We start from the raw sequence: 23,545 nt of genomic DNA on the forward strand, positions 1-23,545 counted from the left end.
TTTGATGCCGGACCACGCTTCTAGCCTTCCTTGTTTCCTGATCCCGTGTCTCCTGATCCCGTGTTTACTGATCCTGTGTTTGCTGATTCCGTGTTACCCAGCTCTTCCAGTCTGTCCTGATCCTGTTTGTCACCCACCGGCTTCCTCCGCCAGCCTGTATGCCTGTTCTTCCTGGATTCACCTGAACCTGTACCATTCCCCAGTCTGTAGTAAAAACTGTTAAACCTTCTGTCGTCCTCCCGTGTCTTCATTTGGGTTCCGTCGCCAGTATACCTCTTGACATTGTCCTCGTTAAGTGGAATTGTGTATTGCTCATTTGATGATCAAGCTTATTGTCTGCGCGTCAATTGTTTTGTGAAAGGTGAATAAAGCGCTGTTTCATGTGATTGTTTCAGACTGTCAGTCAGTTACACCTGGACTGAATTCTCTATACATTGTGGAGTGAAATGCTATACAAGTTCTTTGGGTAACATTTTACACCCACGGAGAGATTTTATCATCAAAGCACCACATAAATAATGGGGCATTGTGATTTTCCGCGAAAGACCAAAGAAGCTCCTTTTTTTTAAATCTCATCTCCTCCTCACCAGAGAGGGTTAATGAGGATCTTAACTGGAAAAAGCAGCAGCAGTGTGTGTACCTGGCCCGGCCGTCACACATCTATTTCAGGGACAGTTGTCATTAAAAATGGAGCGCGGCTCCTCCGCAGCCCTCCCCTTCCAGGGCTTCCTGACCTGGGTTCAGCGAATGGTCCTCTCTTTGTGTCTGACACCGCCGGCTGGCTCGTCTCTCTGCAGCTACCCCCTAGTCCCCCAGGTCCTGACCACCAGCCTACTCTGCCCTTTTCTCTCATTTCTCACTCTGGCAATGGAATGATTGGTTGATATATCCGGGAACTTGTTGGCCTGACCCCCTGAACTCAAGGCTCAATCTCGATTCACCGACTTCTGAATTCCGAGGTTTTCCCTCCTGATTAATAATGGAGACTTTGCCTTTAAAGTCAGACTGTCGAGGATGCAGCCAATCCGTGGGTCTGGTTTTAAGAGCTTAGGTGGCTGGCTTCATGCAAATGTCTCTAACAATGCACTGACCCATATTCACATTCCTCAACCATGGAAAAACTTGGCACTTGGCCAAATAAACCACTTCAAATATACCAAGGGAATGCATTAATCGGGAAAAAAAATCAATACTGTACCACATGCAATAGTCAATACCGTAACAAATACTATTCAAATTATTTTTTTACTAATATCAAATAATATCAGAATAAATCACAAAATATATTATATAATCTTGATTATGCAATATACAAGATATGCAACGTTTTCTATTTCTTTTTGTTAATTTTTGGATTGATTGCATAATGCCATCTATCTATCTATCTATCTATCTATCTATCTATCTATCTATCTATCTATCTATCTATCTATCTATCTATCTATCTATCTATCTATTTATCTATCTATCTATCTATCTATCTATCTATCTATCTATCTATCTATCTATCTATCTATCTATCTATCTATCTATCTATCCATCTATCTATCTATCTATCTATCTATCTATCTATCTATCCATCTATCTATCTATCTATCTATATATCTTGACCTCAGGTCTCAGAAAACAATAATGCAAATAAAACAAACAACTTATTTATTGAGATCTCAGTCTCAACTAAGTGCCGGAGTCCTTCTCCATCACTTTTATTGCACATCCTCTCACTGAGCAACAGCATTAACACAATAACAATTAATTCCCACAGTACATTCAATATTTCATTTTTTCTGTTATGATGGTTGGCAATAGTATTTGGTAATTGTATTTGCTAATTTTTAGTTTGGTAATACAATGTGTATGGTGAGCATTGAGAAAAATGAAGTCAATGATTTTAATTCTGTCTTATAAATTACATCTTTGTTTAGTATTCAATATATATTCCATTAATAAGATAAGATAAAAATAGACTGTATAGAAATATAAAATAGCGATGATAATATTATTATTATTATTATTATTATTACTACTATTAATAATAATAATAATAATAATAATAATAATAATAATAATAATAATAATAATAATAATAATAATAGCAAAGTAATAGCATAAAGTAACATATAATAACAATGACAGAAAGTTAAATCCCCATAATTTTTTGATAAATAAATAAATAAATAAATAAATAAACAAACAAACAAATAAATAACATAACATAAAATAAAAATAATAATAATAATAATAACAACAACAGTGGCCTTTAAAGTCTATTTGATTGGACCAAATTATGCTTAACAAGGTCTTAATTTCTCAACCAACTTAGTAGAACTAATGACAAAGTACTGAAGTGGCGATACAATGACATGCTGATACCATGGCCAGCCACTGTGCCACACATTGTAACTAAAGCCATATCATAAATTGATATAATGCATTGTTAATCTTTTCCTTATGAAATCACATTTAAGTTCAAGTTCAAGAGATTATTTGTCACATACATATACATGCGGTCATACATATATGCAGTGAAATGTCATGACACCCGGTGTTTACGCACAATAAGCTCTATAAGCTCTAAAAATACTAAAAAATACCAAAATGTGCGTAATCGAAACAAGGTGCTCGCGCAGGCAGCCACAAGGGGAGGTGCCACAATCGCAATTCTGGGTTCTATAATTATATAATAGAATTAATTGACTGTGTTGTATTAAATATACATTTAAATCCTCCTAAATGAAACTTACCTGAACTTACGGACCTCCAGCACTTACCTCACAGAGTAGAAGTCCTGGCTATTAAAATAATGTCTCCTGTTTCGATCGGATATAATGGCACATGCGGTGGGCGTCCTAGAACCACAATGTGCAGTACAGCACAATAGTCGCTATACATTAAATAGACAAGAGTGCCTAGTGGCCTATTTGTCTGACCCTGAGAAGACAGGGAACGTGACACCAACTGTGTTCTTTCCCCCCTTTCAGACAGGACAAAGCAATTACCTGAATAAGAGATATGGGACCCGGTGGATGGACTCTTGACAGCATCAGAGTGAAAAACTATGGACTTTAAAGCATGTTCTTCAATTGGGCTCACAATTCTTGGTCAACCTGACCTGACGTTGTTTTTATTCCTCAATACTGGTGGAGCTTGATATTTACATTAAGTGACGGAGCAGAACATACTACAGCCCATGTCCTTAAAGAAGAAACCATAGCTTTCCTCCACGTGAAGACTTCACTTTTTCAAATTAAAAGTCAGAATTTGTGATGGTACTTTATGGGAAGCAACAGAACAGAACAAAAGTTCCCAGCGATTCAAAGGTCAGACCTTGCCGTTGTCAAAGTACGCCTATGTTTTGTTCACTGCACTATTGGGGGGAAAAGTACCTCATAGTTCACTTTAAGGCAATTCGATCATAAAGCCAGGGACTGTCCACGTACCGTCCATACAGTATTTTGAGGATTGTGAGCGTGCAGGTGTTTGATTTCATTTCCCCCCATTCCCCCAGCACTGCAATATATCCCAAAGTGCAAGAGTGGGGAGAAGACAAAGCTGTGAAAGCGAGGAGGAGACCACAGCTTTGTTGTGTACTAGGTCAGCTATGTTGTGCTGCGAGGTGGGATGGCCCACACACATAATAACACTAAAAGATAGTGGCACAAAGAAAAAAAGTGGACAGGGATTACATTATAAAAGGAACGAGGAGATTCTGGGGTCCACCAGATGGAGATATCCTGAAGGGCGCCGTGCGTGCGATTACAGTCATATGTGAGTAGACAATCATATTGAGGTTCTTCTTTTCCCATAGAGGAGAAGTATGTTAAAGGTTTTTTCGCTTGTTATTTATATTATTATTTTATTTTATTATTATATTATTTTTTCGCTTTTTCGTTTTTTTTAAAGATACATTTTAAGTCATAAATCCTTTGCAAAACAGTCGGTTTTCTCTCTGTGATACAGGAAAATTGGAAAATGCGTCAACCAATGGGATCTACATTGGTGACACTTCTGGCGGTCCTAGTAACAGGTAACTTCTCAATTATGATTGCGAAAAGACCTTCTCTTGCTCATTTTACGCTTGAATATATAGAATATTTTTCTTTATCGTCAATTATTTTGAGATCAGCTTTATGTGTTTTATTAAGAATTTGCATATTTAATTGACTGAAGAACAAAGAACCTTGAAAGTTGCTAAACTAGGCAGTTCTCTTTAAACTGTTCAATTACAATACATATCCAAACTACATGCAGTAGATAGATAGATGGATAGATAGATAGATAGATAGATAGATAGATACATAGATAGATACATAGACAGATAGATAGATAGACAGATACAGACAGACAGACAGACAGAGACAGACAGACAGACAGACAGACAGACAGACAGACAGACAGACAGACAGACAGACAGACAGACAGACAGACAGACAGACAGACAGACAGATAGATAGATAGATAGATAGATAGATAGATAGATAGATAGATAGATAGATAGATAGATAGATAGATAGATAGATAGATGGATAGATAGATGGATAGATAGATAGATAGATAGATAGATAGATAGATAGATAGATAGATAGATAGATAGATAGATAGATAGATAGATAGATAGATAGATAGATAGATAGATAGATAGATAGATAGATAGATACATACATACATACATACATACATACATACATACATACATACATACATACATACATACATAGACAGATAGATAGATAGACAGATACAGACAGACAGATAGACAGACAGATAGACAGACAGACAGACAGACAGAGACAGACAGACAGACAGATAGATAGATAGATAGATAGATAGATAGATAGATAGATAGACAGATAGATAGATAGACACAGACAGACAGACAGACAGACACAGACAGACAGACACAGACAGACAGACAGACAGAGACAGACAGTAAGACAGACAGACAGACAGACAGACAGAGACAGATAGATAGATAGATAGACACAGACAGACAGACAGACAGACAGACAGACAGACAGATAGATGGATAGATAGATGCATACGCTATTCATTCAATTGCAGAATCATTTAATATGGTGTCTTTAAAGAAATTGTGTGGCATGACAGTTTTCTGCAGCCAAAACCAAGCAAAAGTCCAAGATGATACATATGCTTCAACCACTGTGTGCAGAGGCCTCTGCGGAGAGGATCATCGGGGGCCAGGAGGTGGTTCCATACTCCATCAAATACCAAGCCTCCCTGCAGTATGTGACGAGGCAGCATTACTGTGGAGCCACCTTGGTCCACCCCAGTTGGGTGGTGTCTGCCGCCCACTGCTGGAGACCGTGAGTGAAACACACACTCCACAGAACTGGAGTGAAGCTGGAGCTTAATTTGAGACATATTGAGTGTTTAATATCATTGGTAGGTCTGAATCAATGCATTGATTAGCTTAAGGCCAAAACCCTAAACCAGGCAGTTATTTTGCCAGCATACAGCTTTTGCAACGGAAAAACGTTGTACCTTGGCATTCAATGAATATCTGTTGATGTGTCGGTGCATATGTAACCCTTCTATGTCGGGGAACTGAACCAGTGCTGTATAAACACATTTTACGTACTTATTAACCACAAGCCTTAGCATGCACATTTAAAAATCGGAATCAGAAATCGGAATTATTTTATTTTAAGTATATTTGCACACACAATGAAAGTAACTTGGTGAGGTTGGTGCATAAAAGACAAAAAGCAACACGATTTAGGCAAAATATGAACAAAATATTGAACAAGAACAACTAAACAAAATATTGACAAATATTTACACACTAAGTCAGTAACTATACATTATGTAGGCTATGAAAGGCTAAGAGGCAATGAGGGGGCCAGAGGCTATGAAATGGGTATGAGGCATGTACAGTACACTATAATTTGAATAAATATAAATTTACATGTGTGTATGTATATACATTTGTATTGCACGTACATGGGAGGTAAGAGTTATTGGTGGTGCAGTGTGTGTGTGTGTGTGTGTGTGTGTGTGTGTGTGCGTGTGTGTCCGTGTGTGACGGCGGGGGGTGGCAGTCCCAGAATCAGAGGCAGCCCCAGTCGTAGGAAGTACATCGTCTGCTGGGCCTTCTTGATGGTGGAGGTGATGTTCTCCACTTACTGTACCCGAGGTCCCGGAACCTTGAAAGACTATGACTCCACAGTGTTGACTCGGGAGTCACACATGATGAGGGGGGCGGTTGGGGCTGGGCTCCTCCTGAAGTCTGACACCATCTCTACAGTTTTCAGAGCGTTCAGCTACAAGTTGTTCTGGTGATCTGCCGTAAATTTATATTAATATTAATATCCATTCATAAAAATGTATTACAAATATAATTATTAAATACAACGCTATATAACATGCATCCATCCCCCTTACGAGGTAAGGGGGATGGATTTTTCGGGCGTGTGGGGCCCTGAATAAAAATTGTAGCCATGTGGTCCTTGAGTAGCATCATCCATCCACCACCATCCCTCTCAAGAGAGGGCAGCCGTTATTGTGAGACCCCAAAATATCCCTGTGTTGTTCTGTTTCCACCCCAGGAGTTCTCTGATAAAGGTGGTGCTCGGCGAGCACAGCCTGTCGGTGGAAGAGGGCTTAGAACAGGTCTTCAACGTCTCCAGGATATTCGTACACAACTTCAACTACAGGACTTTCGACAGTGACATCATGCTCATCAAGGTGAGAGAGGCTGAATAATGTCTGGCGGAACCCAATCGATGGTCGGACATAATCGATGGCGCTTTGGCTCAGTAGTTCACACCGCTGGCTCACAGCAAGACGGGGCCTGGGTTCCAACCCGAGGACGCTCCGGGGACATTCTGTGTGGAGTTTGCATGTTCTCCCCATGTTCACAAGGGTTTCCTCGCACCCTAAAGTCATGCATGTCAGAGTTATACTCCTGCAATGACAGAGGTATTGGCCCTAGACCTGGAGATGGACCGAAAAATGCAGGGGATACATTTCCCCAGGGGCATCCATAAAGTCTACCATCTTCTATATTCTCCATGAAAATGCAGCCTGCTTCTCACTGTGCCACTGTGTTGTTGTTCTTTGTTTCTGCGGCAGCTGAGCGAGCCGGCGCAGCTCAACACCAACGTCCAGCCGGCCCGGCTGCCGGACGACAACACCCCTCCGGTCCACGGTATGACCACCTGCACGGTGAGCGGCTGGGGCGTGACTCGCATCTACAGCTACTTCCTCTCACCTGCGCTCCGGGCCGTGAACGTGCACATCATCCCCTACTGCAACTACTATTACCGGGGCCACATCACTGACAACATGCTGTGCGCAGGATCCCCGTTTGGAGGCAAGGACTCCTGCCAGGTAAGAAGAGAGATTACCAATTTTTTGGTTCAGATTCCGAGGGAACAAGCGCTGTGTTAGCATTGGGATACAATAAAGATCCAATTCAACTAGAACATTTCTCGATGAAATTGTGAAAGTGTGCTGGCCCCGTGTGCACATCAGTGTTTGCCGCATCTTATTTTGGCACAAAAAGTGGAACGTTTCGTTAAACACAGGCCAAAACGTTACAAAAATCGACAGCGCAACTGTGGGAGGAGTAGCATGGTGAAATTTGGCCAGCATAATAATGATAACAGTTGCAATAATGGTATATGCAGTGCTGCCAGCACACTTAATAAGAATGCATTTGTTTAGTGGGAAAACGATAGACTATCCTTTGTTTCGGTGTTCTTTAGGGCGACTCAGGTGGACCACTCATCTGCAACGGCTATTTTGAGGGCATTGTCTCATGGGGTATTAGCTGCGCCAACCCACGCTTCCCTGGGGTCTATACCAAAGTAAGGAACTACTCCACATGGATCGACTGGATTATCAACAACAACACTTCCTAAAGGGTCGGTCGCACCGGTCCGGCTGAGAAGCGTGCAGAGTGGCTTTTTAATTATAAATAATAAATGATTATTTATAATTCAAAAGCCACTTGGTGAAACAGTGAAAGTGAATCAATTGTCAGAGGTAATTTACCTCTGACAATTGATTCACTTTCGCTGGTTCACCCGTATATGTTGGGCTACTGCCATCGCTTTGGATTTTACTTTTCTCAACTAGGATTTTCTGACCTGCTAAAATGGACCGGCTCACAAAATAGGCCTGTTGCATCAATAATACAAAGTCTTCGTTTTTGGTGGATATATTTTGTGCTTCCAAGGAATAACACATTGTGGTGTGTGGATGGGGTGGTTTGAGCAGCCACACCTGACGCTTGCTGGTTGGGCTAACGAGCTTGAGGTTCGACGCCACACACACACACACACACACACACACACACACACACACACACACACACACACACACACACACACACACACACACACGCACACACACACACACACACACACACACACACACAGGAGGAGCCCGTGTCATGACATGGTCAATCGGCTCCTGGGCTAATTCCACCTAGCCTTCTCTCTACAATAAACTGGTGTTAACAACCCCCCGTCTGTGTCTCTGTGCTGGAGGGCCCTGAAAATGCCACTTGGGTTGCATGTGGTGGCGAAACAGCCACGCACATATAACATCATCATCCATTGTTTAATTTTAAAGGAAATTTCTACAAAGCTAATATAAGATCATCGCAGTCTGTATATGATTACCTTTAAAATGTTTATATTATTATTATTATTATTATTATCATCATTATTGTTTTTGACATTACTGTTTTACAACTATGGTGTTTCTGTTCGTCATTATTCTTCAATACTACTACTACTACTATAACTGCTCCGATTACTAGTTATTCAATCTTTATGTATTATGGGCATGAAAACATCTGAATCGGAGCAATAAATTAGACCTATTTAAGTGTAATATTTTTTACAGGTAAAAAGGTAGAGACTAAATCCATTTTATGAAAATACATTGGGGGGAAAAAAAACATTAGAAAATAACCATAAACAAACCGAAGGAGCATTTATTTTAACATCATGACATTGTATTGGATTCTCTCACCACCAACACATAAGCACTGCCCGACAATATTTGACTGAAAAATGTTTTATGAGGCTGTAAGAATTCTAAATCTAAAAGTATCTGTCAGAATAACATTTTGAAAAAATAAAGAATAAACTTTTACCTATTCATGTTGTTTTCAATGGATCCGCACTGGCCCGCCACAGCAGAGCAGCATCTCAGTAAGAACTCATTACGTATGCTACACTTACCCCAAAGAGCTGCGGTCCCTTCCATGTGGACCACGTGTGGCGCAGCTTAGGCCGGGCGACCAAACAACACCACCATGAGTCCGCTGAAAAGCCTGCTTGTTGTGTCCCGTAGTCTATCCGTCCCCTTCATCTGTCCCCTCCTCTTTTATCCTCCCCTCCCCTCCCCTCACCGGAAAAAAAAACAAAAAAACTTATTAGAAACATTAAAACACAAGAGACCAAGCAACACCACTGTCTGGCTGTCATGGCAAACATCACCGGAGCCGCCAAAGGTGGAAACAGGCTCCTTGTCGAGAGGGAGGATTGGATCACGGCACTTATTGATAAGTCCCAGAAAGCCAAAGAACTGGCCTACTGTCCTTACAGCAAATTCAGAGTCGGAGCAGCTCTGATGGCGAGCGACGGAACCGTTTTTACAGGTACAGTCAGTTTTGATTTTGTGTTCGTTGCATTCTGGTTGTGAAATGTCGACGTCGGTTTGGAAAAACCTACGGTGATTTTCTGAAGTGAATCGAGCTCGAGAACAATCCCGCTTGTTCGTCTCAGCCTAAACTTCAAGAGGCACTGACCACGGTGACGGTCACACAATGCTTTGCTTGACCGTTTGAGCGAGCACACAAGCGCGTCTCACGTGAAGGCAATGACAAATCCATTGGACTGTCGGACTTTTGTGGTTATTCCTCTCAGTTAAAAAAAGGATTCTCTCTCCCAAAAAGGCTGCAATGTTGAGAACGCATGCTACAACCTTGGTATTTGTGCAGAGAGGACGGCTATAACGAAGGCTGTATCTGAAGGACACAGGAGCTACAAGGCCATTGCCATCGCAAGGTATTTTGTTCACTCTGTTGATCCTGCATGGCTCTGAGGTTAAGTAAATGAATCAATCCTTTGGTCACTGTTTGTTATGGGTTACTTACTCTGTGACAGATTAACAAAAAAAAAAAAAAAAAAATCACTAAGCGATAGCAATGACCTACTACTATCACAACCACCACTCATTTTAAAAAAAGAGTTGTAGACCCTCCTGTAAAGCAGTTTTGAGGATAATTTAATGATGGTTATGAAGTGGGGGGAATGCTGCCTTTTAAACGGAAAAACAACAAAATCTCCACCGACAGTGACCTGGAAGATGAGTTCATCTCTCCTTGCGGCGGCTGTCGACAGTTCATGAGTGAGGTAAAGAACGGGGCTTACATTATTTACACTGTATTTACTTCGGTATTTACACAGCCATGGCAATAATACTGCAGTTCTAACTTGACAAGACACATTATGTTCCCCTTTCAGTTCGGTGATCAGTGGTCTGTCCTCCTATCCAAACCCGATGGCTCCCATGTTGAGATGACAGTAGAGGAGTTGCTTCCAGTGTCATTTGGCCCCGATTCCCTGAAGAAACGAAGACACATCAAAACTGAGAATGGATCACCATGATGGACATAATGGACAATTAATGCATAAATAATGTGTCATTGCAGATGTAAATGTATGTTATCTGTATGTTAATGTATGTTATTATATCTGGTGCACCAAAAAAGGCAAAAAAGATCACAACAACAACAACAACAACCACCACCATCATCATCATCATCATCATCGGCATTAATAATTATAACAACGATAATAATAACACATTATTTTTATTGTGGTAACATGTTGTAATAATTATTTAATTGATTCTGATCATAATCCTGATAATCATCATAAAAATGATAATCATAACAATCATAACATAATAACAATAAGGCAAATGAATGAACACTTAATCATTTCGAAAATATTTCAATAGCAACTAAACATTAAGGACGAATTATGATATTGTGATAATAAACATTTTGATTTACCAACAGCGTAGAGGCATGTGTGACTGCACATGCGCAGCAGCTGCGCGCCGTCCCAACTGGTGCTGCGTTGCATTTTATTTGAACTCGAAAAAATGTAAACCTCATAATCGGAACGCAAAGGAACGGCCGTTTAAAGGTTACCCGTTAATCTGTTACGACCCATCCGCATGGGTTTCTATTTGAAAACTCGTCTAACTTTACATCTAAGTTTATTCTGAATTGTTTGTGTTACGCTGCTACACGTTCTATAGTATGTATTGCTAGAAACGCACAGCTGCTGCGGCCAATGGTGCAAATTTAGCTCAGAAGCGGACAACCGACACAGGAGCGCCGATTTCCGAGGTTAAACGGAACGCAGCAATGCGGAAGGTTCTAAAATAAAAATAAACAAAACCATCGCGTGACGTCACCGCGCACGCTCTGAATCTGTTTACGTAACACGCCGTCAGAGCGACAACGACGTGAACGCCAAACGCGCACCGTGCGCGTCTTCAACCTTCTGTCGGTAAGAAAGATGTCGGTGAAACACGCCGTCAACCGGGGGCTGGAGCTGGGGCGGTCCGTCCTGAAGCTCGGGCTCCTGAAACCCGCCGCCCGAGTCGCGGCGAAACTCCGCGGCGAGCGGAACATCCGTGTGGGCCAGCAGGGCCTCGGGCTCCAGCCGCGGTCTTTCCTGCCCGCTCGCTACCGGTACTTCCGCACGTCGCTGCGGGGCCTCGCCGCTCGGCTGCAGGCCGGGGGCTTCAGGGGCTTCGGCGGCGGCTCGCCACGAAACCGAGCCGTGTTTCTGGCGTTCGGTCTCGGCGTCGGGCTCATCGAGCAGCAGCTGGAAGATGACAGGAGAAGCGCGGCAACCTGCCAGGAGATCCAGGTAACGTCGACCCGTGTATTGTTTTGTATTTGTAATAACGTAGTAGTGTTATTTATGTACTTTTACTTTGTACTTTTACTATGTACTTTTACTTACTTTTACTTATGTACTTTTAATTTTTAGCGTCTAGAACAGTGGTTCTCAACGTCGGGCCCGGGGACCCCCTAGTGGTCCTCCAGGAGGCTCCAGGGGGTCCCCAGCAAAATGATTAACAGTTAAACTTCAACATTATTTAGTTTACATGAAACTCATCGTTAGTGAAAGTACAAGGATGACTTGTTTCATCATATTTTCACTGATACCTCCCTAATTTTAGTATAGACAGGTGTGGAAGTTTGGACTAAGTCATGTCTCACAATAACAATCTGAGCAGTATATCCTATCCAATGTTGTCCGTGGCCTAGCGCGTATCAAATTGAGGTTCCTGGATATGAGAACGGTTCAGAGTCACTGAATTGGAACAACCTCTTGCCCTCCACCCACCCAGGCCGTGTTCAGTAAGAAGAAGTTCCAGAGTCCGCTCAAACCGTTCCCCTCGGGATACAAGCTTGAGGACTACGCTATTGGAAAGCAGATCGGGAAAGGCTCCAACGCGGCGGTCTATGAGGCTGCTGCGCCGCTGGCCCCACTCAAGGAGAGGAACACGTGTTCCCTGGTGGAGCTGGATGACGGTGACGATGAAGTCGAGACAACGCCATCTCTGGGATGCTGCTCCCTGAGAAACTTCCCCCTTGCCGTCAAAATGATGTGGAACATTGGGGTGGGTATTCAAATATTTTTCGTGTAACCCCCAACCAAGATTGGGTGCTCACAGATGATAATAAGAATAAAACTAGTAAAAAATAATACTAATACAAATATTAAAAATAAAATGGCAAAATTGTAAAATATAAATATAAAATAAGCAGACAACTGTACACAATCAAATTCATGGCAATATTCACTAAACCATAATTTAGTACTGGAGGTAAGTTAAGGTAAGTTGAACTTATAAACAACAAACATAACCAAAACATCAACAATAAATAATGGAAAAAATAAAGGAATAAAGATGAAAAAGGGAAAAGACATGAAGGCCATGGCCAAAATCTTTATTTTGTATTTTAATCATTATTTAGCTGGGAAAATCTCACCGAGCCCTATATACAGCCCTATACAATAACTTAAATAAACAGTGAACCAGCAAGATGAACTGAAGGTTTTCCCCTACTTTAGCCCAGCTCACAAAATGTGTCTCAATTTAGTATTGTATTTTTTCAATCTCTATTCCTCTTAATCTCTATCCTGGTTCTCTATCCTTCTTAGGCAGGGTCATCAAGTGAGGCCATACTTCGATCAATGTCCCAGGAGCTGGTGCCTGCTGGCCCGCTTGCCTTGAAAAGGGAAACAAAACAAATGGCTCTCGATGGGTAGGTGACGTGTTCAGTCGTCCCTCATAGCGACAGAGTTGCTCCTTTTCAGGGGATAATAATAGGCCTGTCACGACGCCACAGGAGGGTTCTCCGTGATGGACATGACCAGCTGCTGTCTCTCTTCATGCAGACATTTTGGAGTCCTGCCCAAGACTGTGTCAGCCCACCCCAATGTGATCAGGGTGCACCGGGCTTTCACAGCCGATGTCCCCCTGTTGTCAGGTGCATGGGAAGAGTATCCGGATGTGCTCCCTCCGAGGCTCAACCCTGAGGGCCTGGGCAACAACCGCACTCTCTTCCTCGTCATGAAAAAGTAAGAAGTCTTTCAGAGGATGATTGATAATAATTACTTATACTTTAATATGCAAAGTGCGTACACTGTACATCATTATTTATACACCCCCGCCCCCTCCCTGTGCCACAGCTATCCGCGCACGCTGCGGCAGTACCTGGAGGTGTCCACGCCAGGCCAAAGGGAGGGCACTCTGCTGGTGCTGCAACTCCTGGAGGGCGTGGATCACCTGTGCAGGGCGGGTATCGCCCACAGGGACCTCAAGTCCGACAACGTGCTGTTGGAGTCTGACTCAGGTCTGAGGATTAATGGGCTGTTACAGTTGGTTAATAAGATAAACAATCAAAGTTCACAGCAGCCGATTATGAAGAGGTGTTTTGCTAATGCTCTTTCACCCTGTAAAGCCCATGTTTGTAACATTACAACATTCACTTTTATCTCAGTTACGGAGCTCTCTGTACATTCATTTTTTAAGATTACATTTACATTCTCACAACCTCATTGGATAGATAATGTGTTAATAGTTCTGGGAATTTGCTCTTGAACTTACACAATTTGCCAATGCTCCTCTGAGCTTATCCCTCGCACTTATTTTATTTAGGCTCTACAGTGTAAAAATCTCATTTCAGATGGTTGCCCTCGCTTGGTCATCACTGACTTTGGCTGTTGCCTGGCGCAGGACGATTCCAGTCTGCAGATGCCCTTCAACACTGTCTGGGTCAACAGAGGGGGAAATGCCCGCCTCATGGCACCTGAGGTAGGGACAACTTGCATTTTGTTTTAATTAGGGGTCGAGCCTGTAAGGCTGAAACTAGTGGTCGACCGATTGATTGGGCTGATATTTGCGCCCTTTGAGATAATTGGCTTCAGCTGATGCCTGCACTCATAAGGCAGATAAACAAAAAATGTCTGCAAATTAGTGTCAAAAATATCGATTTGGAATATTGAAAACTTTCAATACTCATTTTCCGCACTATTGATATACCTGTAATAGCTGCACTTTCTCGCTCTCTCTTCTCTCTGACGGAGTCACACACACTGCATGTAACGGCTACATAGGGTCACCTCCTCTCACTCACTCGCTGTCTTCACTGTCTCATTCAGTTGTTATGGTGTTACTTATTAAAGATGGCAAGTGCAGAGCCTACGTGACCAGTTTTGAAAGAAAACAGAAGGGGTGCTGTTTGGAAATACTTTGCATTTGAGGCAAAACATAAACCTGACTCTGACAGCCCTGCATTGTGCGTGTGGTCCCGTGGCAATTTTCCTGTCTTTGTATTTGTGTGTTTCCTTACTTTTATTATTATTATTATTATTATTATTCTCCTTGGCATTTTTTGGGGTTAAAGTGTCTGGAATACAATAATCTCTGAACCCATGGACATGGTTGAGGTCTCTGGGACCTCTCAGACATCTTGTGCCTCAAGTTTGATCCATATCGATCCACATTTGGAGTAGAAATTGGTAAAAAAAACGAAAAATCTACCGGAAGTTGTGGAACGTTCGCGCATCGCTTATACGCCAAAGTTCTAAAATTGAGCGAAATCAGATTGTGGAGCAGTGCGCTTTGTGACATCATCCAATCCTCGTTGCATTTGCAACATGCGTGGTGTAGATAGATTCCATCGTGGTGTGTGTGTGTGTGTGTGTGTGTGTGTGTGTGTGTGTGTGTGTGTGTGTGTGTGTGTGTGTGTGTGTGTGTGTGTGTGTGTGTGTGTGTGTGTGTGTGTCCACGCACACGGGTGCGGTTGTGCGTTGTCTTGCCTGCTTGATATCGGCGGAGCTTTTCACTTTATATTTTATCTCTTTTGCCCTTTTTGTAAATTAATGCATTCTGTTTGCATCGAACCCAGTGGTAGATGCGGTGTTGTGTCCCTCCTTATTTTCCGGGATTTGAGCCATTCGTAACATACAAACTGTAGGAGTCAATGATGTGCTCGGAACGTATCAGAAAACTAGGACTCTGGAAACTTGAATTAATCACATTCATCACCACGTCATTACATTACTCCGTCATCGTTGCCCCACACGGCATGAAATAGTCCGTCACTGCGTCATCATTGTGCAACACGGCACACAAGAGAATATAATCCACAATGAAATATATTCCGACTTCTTAGGTAAATGTACGTACCATGAGACACAAACTACCGAAATTCAAGCAGTTTATGAACTGTCTGAGCAGAAAGTAGAACACAGTGGCTCACCGCTACATCACGTTTGACAATGTGGAAAGTGCAGCTCTATTTCCACAGGCAACACAGTGAGTTACAACAATGAGAGGTGCTGGTGAACATAGTCTCTTCTTTTAAAGGCATTTAATCTACATGCAGCTTCTAGCGGCTAAACTTAGAGGGCTTTATTTGAAAAAGGAGAAGACATTAAATAATGACGACAGAGAAGAGAATAACGTGGAGAAACACACGTCTGCGAAAGCAGTTACATAAATGTATGAGTCCTTCCATAACAAGTCAAATTCCAAAGTGATGGTAGTCTACAATGAACAGATACCGTTCATTGTCAAGAAATCTGGCTTTGACTATGACATCATGTCACCGTCAAAGCCAGATTTCTTGCAATTATAACACAAGATATAATGGCAATAACACAAGATTGTATGAAATAATCATTTAATTGGTTATTTTTCATGTTAAATTGGACAACTTGGTTATGTCATCTTGATTTGTATTTAGTTATAACATTAGTATTAATATATTCTAGTCAAAGGGTTAGTAATTGAATGAAGTCATGTCAAAGAAATCCCACAGCATTTCCCAATGACAGACAAAAATCAACAAAACCCAACAAAGTCGGGTCAGTATCGGGCTTAATTTGTGTGGTCTGATCCCAGCGTTACGGAAACTCGGAAAACTGTAATACCTACCTAACACGACTTAACTGGACCCTGTGTATTTCTGCCTGCATCTATATTTATTATTATTATTGGTCCAGCCCTTATTGTTATTGCTGCAACTTTTTGAAAATATTTAATCTTGGCGTTTTTTGAAATAAAAGTGGAACACGTCTGGAACACGACAATGGCACTACGCAGAGACATGGTTGAGGTCTCGTTAGTACCAGGATGCTTCAGACGTCTTGCCGTTCGAGTTTGATCAATATCGATCTACATTTGGAGCAGAAATTAGTGAAAAACTGCGAGTGGAAGAGCCTTGAGGCGATTGGATTAGTTTCAGGAGCGGCCCGCTTCGTGACATCAGCATCCGAAGTTACATAAGTCCACCCTTCGTCTCTCGGAACTCATTCACATCCAGCCACTTGCGAGTGTGACACTTAAGACAGGCAACTTGAGCTGATGCTGCTCTCCCCACCCGTGGCACTCTCCGGCCGGCAGAGCACAGCGGGGATGCGGCGGGTCTCCCTCAAACGCCAATTTTAACTCGAACTCGCCCTCCCCCCAACTCAAGCCAGTTGCGGCCGCTATCCCCGCAAAAGGAGAGCGATTTAAGAAAGAATCTGTGATATTGAGTAATCTCTGGTCTGACACGGTCGGAGAGGGTCCCTCGGTCGGCTCCATATGTCCCTGCATATAATCGCAGAGCGCAGATTCGGGACCCTCGCATTAAGGAGCCTGGGCAACCTCTAATCCGTACCTAACGTGACTTAACTGGACCACGTGTATTGCTGCCTGCAGCTATATTTATTATTATTTCTATTATTATTATTATTAGCGATGCACCAACCTATCTGTGGGCAATCACAATATCTCTAGCGAATAGTTTTTCTACTCCCAGTGGCCAAAATCGAATGTACATGAGGCTACCTGAAACAGTTTGTTTATTTGAATAGTCACTTACTTTACTTGTAGAAGCGCCATCCAGAAAACAACAGTTTATGTTCCTTAAAAAACAAGGCCTTCTCCGTGTTCCGCGGCGACAGAACGGGAGAGTCGGGGAAATCCAAAGGTGGAGGCGTCTGCCTAATGGTAAACAACCGCTGGTGTAACGCCAACAACACCAAATTCCTCTCCCACTCCTGCTCGCCGAACCTGGAACAGCTGACCATACTATGCCGTCCATTTTATCTCCCCCGGGAATTCAGCACGGTCATCATTACAGCCGTTTATATCCCACCGCAAGCGGACACCGACGCAGCTCTGTCGGTTCTGCACGATGTGTTGTGCGGATTCCAGAACAGACATCCCGACGCGGCTGTGGTGGTGACTGGGGACTTTAACAGGGCCAACCTGAAAAAAGTTCTGCCTAATTTCCACCAACACATCACGTGTGCCACCAGGGGAGACAGAACTCTGGACCATTGTTACACACGTTACAAGAACGGATACAAGCCCGTGTCGCTTCCTGCTTTCGGGAAATCAGATCACGCCGCGATCTCGCTGCTTCCTGTTTACAGGCCTCTGATCGCGCGGGATCTGGTGATGACGAGGGAAGTGAAGCGGTGGACGGACCAATCAGAGGCTGCGCTTCAGGACGCTCTGACTGACGTAGACTGGGACGTGTTCCAAGCGAGCTCAAGTGACGTCAGCGAGTTTACGGAGGTTGTAGTGAGTTTCGTGGCTACGCTCGCGGATGAAATCGTTCCCACGGTGAAAGTTCGGATTTTTCCAAACCAGAAACCATGGGTTGATAAATCCATCCGCTGCGCTCTGAATGCGCGCACGGCCGCTTACAACGACGGACTTGTATCTGGCAACATGGACAATTACAAAGCGGCGTCGTACAATCTGCGGAGGGCGGTGAGGGACGCTAAACGGACGTACAGAGACACCGTGGAGCTGCAGATGGAGCGGGGGGACACCAGACGCTTGTGGCAGGGGCTGCGAACAATAACAAACTACAAGAGCAGCTCCTCCCCAGCCACGAGTGCGGACGCCTCCCTGGCCAACCAACTGAACTCCTTTTATGCGCGGTTCGAGTCTGGCAGCAGCACCGCTAGCTCGCCGGCTAATTGGAGCTACACCGCTGGGGATGAGCGCGCACTCTCAGTGTCCGTGCACGAGGTCAGGAGGGCTTTGATGCGGGTGAACACCAGGAAAGCTGCGGGCCCAGACGGCATATCTGGACGAGTACTGAAGACCTGTGCTAACCAGCTAGCTCCGGTGTTCACCACAATATTCAACATCTCCCTGGCTGAATCAGTGGTCCCGTCCTGTTTCAAGAGGTCCACCGTCGTTCCTGTCCCGAAGATCGCCTCTCCAACCTGCCTGAACGACTACCGTCCGGTGGCCCTCACCTCGGTGGTCATGAAGTGTTTCGAGAGGCTGATTAAGGATTACATCTGCGCCTCCCTCCCCCGCACCTTGGACCCGTTGCAGTTCGCGTTCCGGCAGAACAGATCCACGGATGACGCGGTCTCTCAGGTACTGCACACCACGCTCACGCACCTGGATGGCCAGAAGGGGGCCTATGTGAGAATGCTGGTCATTGATTATAGTTCAGCTTTCAACACCATCGTCCCCACCAGACTGGCTGTCAAGTTGTTGGAGCTAGGATTGAATGGTCCGCTGTGCACCTGGATCCTGGACTTCCTCACAGGCCGCCCCCAGGTGGTCAAGGTGGGGAAGTACATGTCAAGCTCCCTCACCCTGAATACAGGATCCCCCCAGGGCTGCGTCCTCAGCCCCCTACTGTACTCCCTGTACACACATGACTGTGTGGCCAGGTCCAGCTCCAACACCATCATCAAGTTTGCTGACGACACCGTGGTCGTGGGCCTGATCACCGACTGCGATGAGAAGGCCTACCGCGAGGAGGTGGCTGACCTGTCACTCTGGTGCCAGGACAACAGCCTCCACCTGAACGTCAGCAAAACCAAGGAGCTGATTGTGGACTTTAGGCGTGGATCACAATCGAGGACGCACGCGCCGTTGTGGATTAATGGGACTTCTGTCGATAGGGTGAGCAGCTTCAGATATCTGGGAGTCCACATCACAGAGGACTTAACATGGACTGTTCACACAGACACTCTGGTGAGAAAGGCGAGGCAGCGTCTCTACCACCTCAGGCAGCTGAGGAAATTCCGGGTCTCGGTGAGGATCCTCAAGTCCTTCTACTCTGGAGCAGTGGAGAGCATCCTGACAGGCAACATCACTGCCTGGTTTGGGAACTGTACTGCCCAGGACAGGCGGGCCCTGCAGAGGGTGGTGCGTTCAGCTGAACGTACCACTGGAACTACCCTCCCCCCCTTGCAGGAGTTATACACCAGGAGGTGTAGTAGCAGAGCCCGTAGGATCATGAAGGATCCTCATCACCCCAACAACGGACTGTTTCAGCTGCTGCGGTCAGGCAAGCGCCTCCGCAGTCACGCAGCGAGAACAGAGAGACTGAGACGGAGTTTCTTCCCTCAAGCCATCAGAACTGTCAACGCTGACCTCACCAGGGGTCCTAACTGAGCCATGCACTAGGCTCCACTACCTACTGTACTGTATGTAGCATACTGTACCGCATACTGTGTCACTGTTCAGGGTTGTTCGTGATGCCGTATTGCTGCGCCGTACTGTTGTATACTGTGCTGTATTATCCCAAACACTACCTCACACTATTCACATTCACATGCCACTTTAATTCACATGCCACTTTAAATGCACATATCTGTATATACATAGCCATATTCCTTCAACCTATTCCATTTTATTTCAATTTATTTTTTATTGTATTTTATTCTATATATTTTTTATCTTATTCTATAAGTATTCCACTTACTGTATTACGTTTTAGGAGTCAGTTAGTCGGTCTATTAGAAAGGAATTTTCTACTTTTTATTTTATTTTATTTTTTGTACTTTTTCCTAGGACTTCTTGTGTGCTATCACCGGGTGCGTTGCATTACATTTCACTGCATATATGTATGGAAGTATGTATATGTATGTGACAAATAAAAATCTTGAATCTTGAATCTTGAATCTTGAAGGACAGAGTCCTGTCTTGAAAGTTGTCTGGAATATTACTCTGATTGATTCTCCTGAAATAATTTCTCCCCCGAAGGTGTCCACTGCAGTCCCGGGCCGAGGCGTGTTCATCGATTACGGCAAGGCCGATGCCTGGGCTGTGGGGGCCATTTCCTATGAAATATTTGGACAACCGAACCCCTTCTATGGGCGGGATGGACTAGAGAGCAGGAGTTTCCAGGAGAACCAGCTTCCGCCGCTTCCAGCCACGGTTCCATCTGATGTGCAGCTTGTGGTCCGTTTGCTTCTACGAAGGAACCCACAAAAGGTACAGTTAACTAGTGAGAGACATCCTCTGCCTTGTGAAGTAATACAAATGTTTTTTTTTTTTCATTTTAATTAACCTTACATGTACAATCACACAATTATTTTCTGTTCTGGTTGTTAACTTACTTCTGGACATTCAGATTATCTCCTTAAAGTGGAAATCCATTACGTCTCTGTTGGGTGGAATACACTACAAGTGCCAGAATTCCATTTGAAACCGCATTAATGTCATTTTCTACAACACCTACAGCATCCCGGTTTACCCTCATTGAACACATACACTGAAAGTGGCATCTAAACAAATATGGTATAAATATCCAATCTGGGATTATTTTTGACAATTTTTTTTTACGAATGACCACTTTATTCAGCCTGCCCATACCGTGCTCCTGTTGTACTCTGCCTCTTCAGCGTCCCAGTGCCCGCGTGGCAGCTAACATGCTGCACCTCAGCCTCTGGGGAAGGAGAGCCTTGGCCCAACAGGACATGGGAAAGCTGCTGGACTGGCTGCTCTGCCAGTCGGCCGTGGTCCTCCTGAGGGGCTGCGGGGGTCCCAGGGGGAACACCGTGGAGGCAGAGCTCAAGAGGAACTTCCTGTCCAACCTGGAGTTGGAGGACCTGCGCAGCGCCGTGGGCTTCGTCCTGTATGGGCGTCAGCAGCGTCCAGCCTGCATTCTGTCTGCTTAGGTCCACATGCTAGGGTGTGAAAGTCCCACGGTACTTTAGATTCTAGACAACCGTTTACTCCCTCATACTCCCAGAATTCTCCTTTTGATTTCTTGTGATTCTAGAGGTTTGCAGAGAAAAGCTTGAGGAGGTTGATGCACTTTATTGGGTAGATAAGAGCCGCTAGATAAGGTTCCCAGCCTTAAAGATAGACGTTTCTGCGTGCACACACTCACACAGGCATAATTCAGTCAGAACCAAACACTTGACTGAGAAATAAGTGCTGCATGGGGTAGATTATCAGTGATTTCAACTTTTGACCCACATAAATGAAGTAATCACTCTGGTTGTGTTTTTTTGTTCATTGTATACTACTATCATAGTATAACTCTATAATAGTCTAATAATAGTGTGGCAGTTTCACCTGCCACGCGCCACCAAGTGGAGTGGTCCGGGACCTCCGGCACAGAGACACAGAAGACGGGGTTGTAGACACCAGTTTATTGTAGAGAGTGGGCCAACTGGAATTAGCCCAGAGCAGATTGACATAGTGTCATGACAAGGGCTCATCTCTTGAGTGTGTGTGTGAGGAAGGGGCTTTTACTCCCTGCTTGTTAGACTAACCAAGGAGCAACAGGTATGCAACCACTCTGATCCCAGTTACCTAGATCCAGCTCAGGTATGGCTGCTCAAACCACCCCATCCCCACACCACAAATACATTATCTATTACAGAAGAGCCATTTATTGACATTGAGCATTGGAACTAAAAGATTCAGGTAATTTGACTGGACCCAACTGATGGAAACGCACTGAACTCTTCACAGTCCATTGTTCGATAATTGTGACAGCCCTAGAATTATCTCAATTTGTATCACCCAAAAGGTCAACAAAGTTTAATGTTATGACAGTTCATGCAGAGTATCAATCAATCTTAGGGAACTGGGTTTTTCTTCGAGGGTTTGCACTAAATATGAAGTGTACGTTGTCTTGGCGATGTCCTTGTGTATAACTTAAGTTATTGTCATGTATTTTGCCGACTTGTGATCCTCAGTGGCAAAATTTTGTGTTTAGATTCTCACAGGTGCATCACTTAAATCGAGACTATTGGTGAAATCATCCCTCAGTGTCTACTACTTCCTCTGATGCTAAACGTCAGTGATTTAAGTTATGTGTTTAGATTTGATTCCCGTACCATACAATTCTACGTTAAATATTAATGGTGAGGTTCTCCAGAACGGTAACTATATCAGGGAAAGAATGTGCACCTGGTTTGACCAGTGATGCATGTAAGAGATATTTTGCATACAAAGAATGTTTTTATTGCTGTGTTCAATAAAAATCTGAAAAAAAATTTTTTTTCCAAAGAGCCAATTTTTTCTAAATCTTTGACTTGTCAAATGTAGCAGCGGTTATCAAAATGTAATTATATGCCCTTTGCATTTTAGAAGTTTGTTTGTTTCGTACTTTGCCTCTATTCAGCATGGCCTTTTTAAGTTGTAAAGATTGTCCTGCGACTTAACATACAGAGAGAAAAGGGGGTTGTTGACTATACTACAGGACAACACACACATCAGCAACACCCCCCTCCTACTTATCCCAGGTCAGTGAATGATTGCTCAAATGGTTCCTTGGGCTGAAAAGACGATGCCCAGCAGAGGTCGTAAAGCAGACCCTGCCAACACCTCATGTCTTCCGGTGACCCCTGGTCGCACCCCGATCTCTCTGTCCGTGAGGACCAATAGCACTAACGCAACTGTAGTTACTGAAATAAATTCTCATCGTGCAGTCGTAGTCAGTCATTTTCCGCCACAGCCGTCGCCTACGGCAGAACCACCACGTTGGCGAGCGGGAGGGCCTTTGAAATTTTGAGATAGCGCTACCGGAGCCTGGAGGTAGAACAACAACAAAAAACAAAAGCGCTTTTCGGCATCCCTTGGGAGATTGAAACGGACTCTCGCCGGAAGTGTTGAAATTGGTCGGCATCGGTGACAAACAAAGCGAAGCACGCGCGGGACTGGACGCGCGTGAACTCCCGCAGATTCACCCCAGAAGGTT

The 23,545-nt window shown here is 43.9% G+C and overlaps 3 protein-coding genes across 3 annotated transcripts; all 3 read left to right on the forward strand.

The window, feature by feature from the left end:
- Positions 1-5,139: 5,139 nt before the first annotated feature.
- Positions 5,140-7,883, forward strand: LOC307241210 (trypsin-2; the record flags this gene model as incomplete). The annotated part of the gene is made up of 4 exons (XM_080015248.1): positions 5,140-5,324; positions 6,567-6,705; positions 7,093-7,350; positions 7,728-7,883. 4 exons carry the CDS (start codon positions 5,140-5,142, stop codon positions 7,881-7,883), a joined length of 738 nt encoding a protein of 245 aa, XP_079871374.1.
- A 1,576-nt stretch (positions 7,884-9,459) lies between these two features.
- On the forward strand, positions 9,460-10,646 carry cdaa (cytidine deaminase a; the record flags this gene model as incomplete). The annotated part of the gene is made up of 4 exons (XM_080015249.1): positions 9,460-9,634; positions 9,932-10,043; positions 10,334-10,391; positions 10,503-10,646. 4 exons carry the CDS (start codon positions 9,460-9,462, stop codon positions 10,644-10,646), a joined length of 489 nt encoding a protein of 162 aa, XP_079871375.1.
- A 500-nt stretch (positions 10,647-11,146) lies between these two features.
- Positions 11,147-22,835, forward strand: pink1 (PTEN induced kinase 1). Its single transcript, XM_080014807.1, has 8 exons — positions 11,147-11,927; positions 12,415-12,687; positions 13,233-13,336; positions 13,470-13,652; positions 13,764-13,927; positions 14,261-14,388; positions 20,593-20,823; positions 21,234-22,835. The coding sequence occupies exons 1-8, from the start codon at positions 11,571-11,573 to the stop codon at positions 21,507-21,509; spliced, it is 1,716 nt and encodes a 571-aa protein (XP_079870933.1). The 5' UTR covers positions 11,147-11,570; the 3' UTR covers positions 21,510-22,835.
- The last annotated feature ends 710 nt before the right edge of the window (positions 22,836-23,545 follow it).

This window comes from Zeus faber, assembly GCF_960531495.2.
Source record: "Zeus faber genome assembly, chromosome: 15".
In the NCBI taxonomy this organism is placed as follows: domain Eukaryota; kingdom Metazoa; phylum Chordata; class Actinopteri; order Zeiformes; family Zeidae; genus Zeus; species Zeus faber.